The 7,648-nt window shown below is 35.2% G+C and overlaps 1 protein-coding gene across 1 annotated transcript; it reads right to left on the reverse strand.

Annotated features, from left to right (window-relative positions):
* Positions 1–356: 356 nt before the first annotated feature.
* Positions 357–6,833, reverse strand: LOC143718440 (membrane-spanning 4-domains subfamily A member 8-like). Its single transcript, XM_077209501.1, has 7 exons — positions 6,728–6,833; positions 5,052–5,251; positions 4,607–4,717; positions 4,448–4,516; positions 2,075–2,224; positions 1,607–1,720; positions 357–431 (listed from the first exon to the last, which is right to left on the reverse strand). Exons 2-7 carry the CDS (start codon positions 5,235–5,237, stop codon positions 357–359), a joined length of 705 nt encoding a protein of 234 aa, XP_077065616.1. The 5' UTR covers positions 5,238–5,251; positions 6,728–6,833.
* Between the last annotated feature and the right edge of the window lie 815 nt (positions 6,834–7,648).

A 7,648-nucleotide genomic window follows, 5' to 3' on the forward strand; every position in this document is an offset into this window, starting at 1 on the left:
TTGCACACTTTAAAAAAAGGTGACAAACAAACTAAATATATTCTGTATACTTTATTCTTACAGATTATCCTGTATTAAGCAATTAGTTGTGCAAAAGAAGCTATACCCACTTTTATTAATGATTAGGCAACTTTCTTGAAAAAAACTAAGAAAATCATGAAATGCTATCTATTCTTGCATAGTTATTGTTCACACATTTGTGACTTAAAAAAATCAGTAATTATTATCTTATCAAATAATTTTTAATTTGCTGTCATGTTCTCTTTTTAATTAAAGACATTAGAGGTAATGGACAGGAAATCACTCGGAAAACCCTTGTGTCACAACTCAACTCTGTCAACTTTTAATATTCATATTTATTTAAAATCACTGTATTGTGGAGGAATTTCTGCAGGAAGGTGATACATGGCAGGGTTGCTGACCACAGATATCTGCAAGAAATATAATATATATGATCAGCTTCCTTGCTTACGATTAATTATTTATTGATATTATTTTAACAATTAATGCACCCATTACTCAGTGCTTTACACACTTGGATTGTTCAAGGTCATATATAGTGACACTAAATTCAAATAATACATTTGTTTTGTGGAACTGTTTTTTATTTATTTAATTTTTTTTTACAATTTTACTCAAAGTCTAATTAAACTAGGGTTACAAGCTTCTCTTACCTCTGAGTTGTTAAGATCATGGAAGTGATTGTGCCCAAAACAACGGGGATGTTGAGTCAAAACTTGTGGAACAAACGGCATCTTTGGAAAAATACACATGTAGAGTTTTATGTTTTACTGTGAAATGCCACACATGCAATGACACTGACAGACAGTTTCAGTATTACAGGTTTATAGACATTAATGTACTTCAAATGGAGTAGAAACAAGCAAAAGACAGAAATACTTCTGAAATGTCCTGGTGAGGAAGTTTATGCTTTCATTTGGATTTCTTAAAATAATTTCACAACTTAAAAACTACATGATATTCTCATGGTAATGTTGCTGTTTTTAAAGCTAAGCAGTTTTGCTATTAGTTGAGACGTTGCTGCTGAACACTGTTGAGAAACACACACACACACACACACACACACACACACACACACACACACACACACACACACACACACACACACACACACACACACACACACACACACACGGGTAATTCATACTCGCTTAATCTCTGCATATCAATGTCTCAAACCTCAATTACTAGCTCTAAAATCATGTTTTGGAATAAGGGATCTGTAAGAAAGCAGTTCTACAAGAAATAGTGCTTTAAGGACAACCTGATAAAAGTCTTGAAATAAAATATTTGAACCGTTTTTAAGTAGGGAAAAATTGACTCCATTGAATTAGTAGTTGCATGAATTGGAGTGAAAAGCAGTACTGTGATCATGTACATGTGCACCTTATAATACCACACTTTTAAAAGTGTTTCGGTTCACAGTAAATGCTGCTTCTCACAAACACAAAAGAAATAACTATTTCTATGATAAGTTGGTTCTTGTAAAGCGTGAACCCAAGTGTAAGCACCCTTGAAAGAAAAAAAAATTCCAGCTGAGTTTAGCTGACAAAAACGTTTGTCAAAGACTTGACGCATCACTCACCTGTGGAGAAGAGCAGGAGGAGGCTTTACAGGCAAATGCTGACAGAGAGATGGAGATGATAAACTGAAGGAAGGCGAATATCAGTGATACACTACTGATTCCCAAGAACAGAGTCTAAGAGAGAATTCAACATTAGCACAAATAATAATGACAAAATAATTGATGATTAGCACTCACATCAGTACACAGGCTGTTCAGAAGTTCAGAATCTATCTTCCTTGAGGTTCATATAGTAATACAACATATCTATAGGTCAAACTGGACAGAGTTTAAAATTAACGTATAATGCCTTCTTGCATTGTAAATGATCAGTTATAGCAAGAGATCTATAAAATACTTCTGAAATGTTAGAAAAAAGAAGTGACAGATGAAAGCAGATTAAGGCTTGACTTTTGACAAGTGTACTGACCACACGGTGATCTTACTGTAATTACTAAATAAATGTGAATATAAAAGTTTATGACATACCTTATACTTGTCCTCAATATAATAACAATCATAATTATTGCAGTAATTGTACATGTTGAATGGGCCTAGACCCAAATCAATTGAAATCATGATCAAGGAAATCCCTGCAGTTATAGCACTGAAAATGTTCATTCCAAGTGAACCTTTCACCTATAGGTAGAAAAAAAAAACATAAAATAGATTGATAAATGAACTATATCTTATACTTGTTAGCGTAGATGGAAAGGTATATGGAGTGTGATAAAAATAAAGAAACAAATAAAATATACCCGCAACCATCAATTATCAGGGTCCAAGCACCAATGTCTCATGTGGATGATTAAGGGATATGATTGAAATGTATCTATTTAAGAAAAAAATTGTTTTTACAATATAGCAGGGCTGCCAATTCTCACGCATTGAGCGAGAGACTCACGCTATTGACCCAATTCTCACGCCACACCCCCGATTTCTCACGCTGAAGTGTCAACCCGGTCAGTCAAATGCCTGAAAGATGAGTTTATCTATATATCTACCTGTTGAGCCACTCGTGATCGACTAGTTATACTGTAAATTAGTTAAAATATCCCGTAATCTATCTAGAGCGAGCGTGCATGCGAGACAGATATTGTGCTTCAAACCGCGCGCGTCACGTAAGCGAGCGAGAGACCCCCCCCCCCCCCCCCCCCTTTGGAGAAGTCTCACGCCAAGCTAAACTCGAAAGTAGGCAGCTCTGATATAGTTAAGTCGATCTTCATTAGCTATGTTTCCAACCACCTAATATTATGTGTATTTTAGGATATCACATAAAATACCGCTGGATGTAAATGCCCAGATGTACATAAATTCTAAAAATATGTATAAATATGTATGCGCTCAATTGAGTTGGAGAAAAAAAAATTATCCGATAAGGAAACATGGGCATAAACTACAATGGAAAAACATTTAATGAATAAATTCCTCAATGTGCATTAAAAAGTCATGTGACTTTGTGATGGGACAGCAAATCTGGACTAAACCGACCACGTTGCAAAGGATCTGCTGTTTTGGTCGTTCTGAAACGCCTAAGCAAAATCTGTCGTTAAAGTGGTTTGGTATAATTACCTGCCAGAACTCTTACACGACTGTGTTTTGTCTGCACTCTGAGTTGCTAGTAATTTATAATATATTAATATTATTATATACAATGGCTTCTCCTACTGCAGCAACTTCCATTTTTCTTCATATTAAGTGCCAGTTTATCAGGAAGTGATGATTTTGTTCTCTTTGGCTCACTGAATGGAAACTTGTGTTTTATTTGCAAATGATTTATGTGATATTCCCATTGTATACATTAGTCACAACTTTGAATGGAGAGATAGCTACTGATAGTTTAGGTTACTGTAAATATGCTGGTGTAAAAAAAAAAAAACAACAACAACTGGAAATTCTCCCCCTTACTTTTAGTCTTAAACAAATCCTCTGTATAATTTTTTTACTGTCGTAAGATATGCGATCATAAAACACATGGGGTGTATGTGGAGTTGTGTTAATAATTTAGGTAGGCCATTCAGATTTGACGTTATTAGACGCTGGAATTTCATTGGCTGCTAGCTTACGTTTTTTTATGTAGGTGAATCATATTATAACTTTTGTTATGACATGTTATGTTCAGTTCAGTTATCTTCAGTTATGTCCCTCAAGGTTCAATACTGGGACCACTTCTATTTTCCATTTGTGTTATTAATTTACCATTAATTCTCAAAAATTGTCAGGTTCAACTTTATGCTGATGATACTGTTATATATGTGTCAAATTATGATTCTATACAAATTCAACTATCTCTTCAGTCTGATTTTAATATGTTAGAAAATTGGCTTTTGGCTAAAAAAAATTGTGTTTAATAAAACTAAGTCACCTTATGATTTTTGGTTCTAGACAGAAACTTAAATCCAAAACTTGTGTTGTATCACGTAAAGACGGTACTCCTTTGCATAAAGTTGATACTACTAAATATCTTGGTGTATGGCTTGATTCTGAACTTTCTTTCAAATCTCACATTAACCATGTTTTACGCAAAGTTAATTTTGGAATTAGGATTTTACATTGATCTTAGAGTTTTTCATATAGTGTTCGTAAGAAACTTATTTCTCAATTAATACTTAAGTATTTTGATTATTGTAATGTGGTTTATTAAACACTGCCAGAAAGTATAATTCACTTAAATTGTCATGTTTCGATAAATCAAAATTTAGAGAAGATTGGACCAACAGCCTAGAATAAGTTTGAAAATGTTTACAGATGCCCATACACTTATGGCAGAAAAATAAGCAAGACGAAATCAGTACAAGCACAACAGGGTTCCAGTACCTCTGTTGTTTAAACCCCTAAAAATAACAAGTGTTGTGTACATACCAAACACAAACTGGAGGGTGAATTCAGTTTGTTTTCTGCAGCAATGCAGAGTGAGCCTGCAGTGATGTACTGAGAGCAGAGAGAAAGACAAAAATCAAGGCTTCTGTTGGAAAAAGGTGACTTGTGTAATAAAAGACACAACACTTAATTGTTACTTACGATGAGAGATCCCCAGTAAGGAGTACCAATAGAGACAAAGTTGGAATCTGCATAAACTGTAGACACGATTCCCAACAGGAGAGTCAACAGACCAATAATTATCTGGACAGTCTGTGAAAGACAAGAGAGTCTTTTGTAAAGTAAAACGATATTACATTTGGGGGAACAATATAAAATGTAGAAAATAAATTTATAGCAGCTGTAGTTATGGACGAGACACATTATATATATATATATATTTTTTTTTTAACGATTTTACACTGTAAATGATAAACCTTGTCTGCTATTATTGTCTTTCCTACTTTACCAAGTCACATTCTTCTTCTTCTTCTTCAAAAATTTTTTTGTTCATGTGTGTACCAATCCTCTTTAGAATTTATGTAATTTCCTTACCTCACACATATACACAAAAATCTATTATTTGGGTTTATGAACAATTTCTCACCCCAAGGGCTTTTGGTTGGCCTTTCAGAAATGTCTGAAGTCCATGAAGAGGTGAAACTCCTGCTAGCTGTTGTCCATAAACAGGCACAGGAAAATTTGTCCCAGTTCCAGCTGCTGGTGTTTGTGTTGGTGGTTGAAACTGGATGACAAGTGTCGAAGAGTTCACGGGTATGAAAGTGTGCGACATTCTTCTTTCTGCATCTGAAATTGACCACAAAATCATTGTAAATCAAGACTAGATTATACAATAGATTTTCTATGAACAAACTTTCCAGTTTATTTCTTAAAATATTATATATTCATAATATTATAAGGCAAAAAGAACCTCAGACCAGCCCGTAATGCTGTGTCCTCCTGACATTAGATATTTTTCAGAGGTCAGGTATGCATCTTTTACTCTTTATTTATGAGCATTGATGTTTTGTATTGACCATCTTTGAATTGATTATGTAATCGGCATGATAGATTTTCCTGACTATTAATACCTGACTTGCTTGAAATTATGAACTCTTTATTACGTTGTATCCATTGTTACCGCAAATCTGTGTCAGGTTAGTAACGGACTAAAGTCCAGTTTTGAGTGGAACATAGGACACAACAACTGAGATTTTAGAGATCTGACTAACACTTGGCAGTAATTCAAGTGTACTTAGACTGTAAAGGCTAAAAAGGGAATTTCTGTTTAGGACAACAAAATGTTGCTCGACCAACCTTCTTACCTCTTCTTCAAAGAGTCTTACCCCTGTTTACTGTAATGTTACTTTAGTTAAGTGCATGTAGGAAACCATGACATGACCAAACCAAAGCTACTATCAGAGAAAGTAATGTTGGTCAGCTTATATCTGTAGTTGTGGTCATGACCTTTGACTAGAGATATACAGAGAGGTGTATACAGATCTAAGGGGGCTAAATGAAATACTTTTAGAGAGAGCAAGCATGGGAGCGACCAGAGCAAGACCCTGAGTGACATTGGTATCCAAATAAAGTCAAGTCAAGTCATCCTCATTTATATTGCGCTTTTAACAATGTACATTGTTTCAAAGCAGCTTTACAGAGATAAACATATAATTTAAGGTAACAGAGATCGGTTTGATTTTATAGTGGTTCTTGAAAAATGTTTTTTCCAGCTATAGTTAGTTTCAACAAGTACAATAAGAGTAAAGAGTTAAATAGGATAATCAAGTCAGATAAATGTTTTATTTTTACATTTTAATTGGAATTAAACTACTTTGCCACACTGAAAAGACCGAACGCGCAGGTATCCTTTACTTGCTCTACTGGAAACTGCTGTTGGGCCATTTGGCAGGGCCTTACAATATTTACTATTATAAAAGTGGTCATGTTGTTGAAACACTTATGAATGAAATGATGTCAATAGTAGTTATTTCCATTGGTTAAATTATTGTCAACAACTAGAATTAGACCTTAATAACAGAGAATGCACTATATAACAAACAGCTCATGTTTAAATTGATCCACATCATTTACGTTTAAGGAATTTAGCAGATGCTCATCTCCGAAGACACTTATAAAAGTTCCTTACCAACCAATATAGAGGAAATTCATTTATTAATACAATTAATACATATATAAATAAAATGCAGGCAGAATGCAAAGATAGGCATTTGTATAACGTGAGTCAGATAGTCAGTGTAAGTATATAATTTGTTGTTTTACCGGAAAGAAATCTTCTGTTCAGTTGATTTAACACACTTTGCTCTGTAGTTCAGTTCACTCTCCTGAGATAAGACGATGTAAGTAAGCTGTCATAAGAGTAACTCCTGATACTGTTTCCCAGAATGAAAGGGGAAGCAGGTGGAGATTAGGTGTTTATGAGGGATGGTAAAGCTGGCCATATTAGTCATAGTAGTGTGACAGCCTATCAGAACCCGATTCCTGTCTATTAAAAGACTGCGATTATGCTACCTGGGTATGTGTCATTGCTAGCTCCGCCCCTTGGTGCATGTGTGCTTCCATTCAAAGGTATGTTTTTAGCTGTCTGGCTAATGATGCAGTGGTGTTATGTGTATCATTAAAACCTAAATGACTTATAGCAGGACTAGTGTTTGTTTTGTTGTGCCGCGGTTGTGTGCAGGCTGTTATTATCCTCAGGTAGATTAAATTTGAATATTTGTTGGTGTGGAAGTTTGTTGTAATCTACTGACAGCACTACAGTATCAAGCCTCGAGTAAGTACAACAGAGTACTTAGTTTTCACACATTTCTATCTGATGCGGAAATCAGGTGAAAATGGCTTGTCGTTATCCGGAGGGACAACGTCACAGTAAGTCCCCATACCTGAGTATATAGCCGGCATTTTAAAAAGGAGGATGTTTGTGAGCTAGTGAGACAGCTATTAATCAGGGGAGCTGTTCCAGCATTGTTTGAGTGGAACAATTTCACCCTTCCCACTTCTTGACCAGGGGTATGAGCACAATAGGGCAGTATGGCCCTTGTATGATTTAGTGTTTAAACTAAACAGACACACACACACACACACACACACACACACACACACACAGAATGGCAGGGTGCATTCTCTCTGTCAGAGAGAGACAGAGGGAGAAAAAATGCTCAGAATCCACATTCAAACCAAAAT

Source organism: Siphateles boraxobius, unplaced genomic scaffold, assembly GCF_051911475.1.
Source record: "Siphateles boraxobius isolate OS27281-9 unplaced genomic scaffold, OSU_SipBor_1 61, whole genome shotgun sequence".
Lineage (NCBI taxonomy): Eukaryota > Metazoa > Chordata > Actinopteri > Cypriniformes > Leuciscidae > Siphateles > Siphateles boraxobius.

Coding starts and splice junctions, on each gene's coding strand:
- LOC143718440 (XM_077209501.1), bottom strand. CDS start 5,237: ATGTCGCACACTTTCATACCCGTGAACTCTTCGACACTTGTCATCCAG. Junction 4,718..5,051: donor GCCAACCAAAAGCCCTTGGG/GTGAGAAATTGT, acceptor TGTCTTTCACAG/ACTGTCCAGATAATTATTGG. Junction 432..1,606: donor CCTCCTGCTCTTCTCCACAG/GTGAGTGATGCG, acceptor TATTTCTTGCAG/ATATCTGTGGTCAGCAACCC.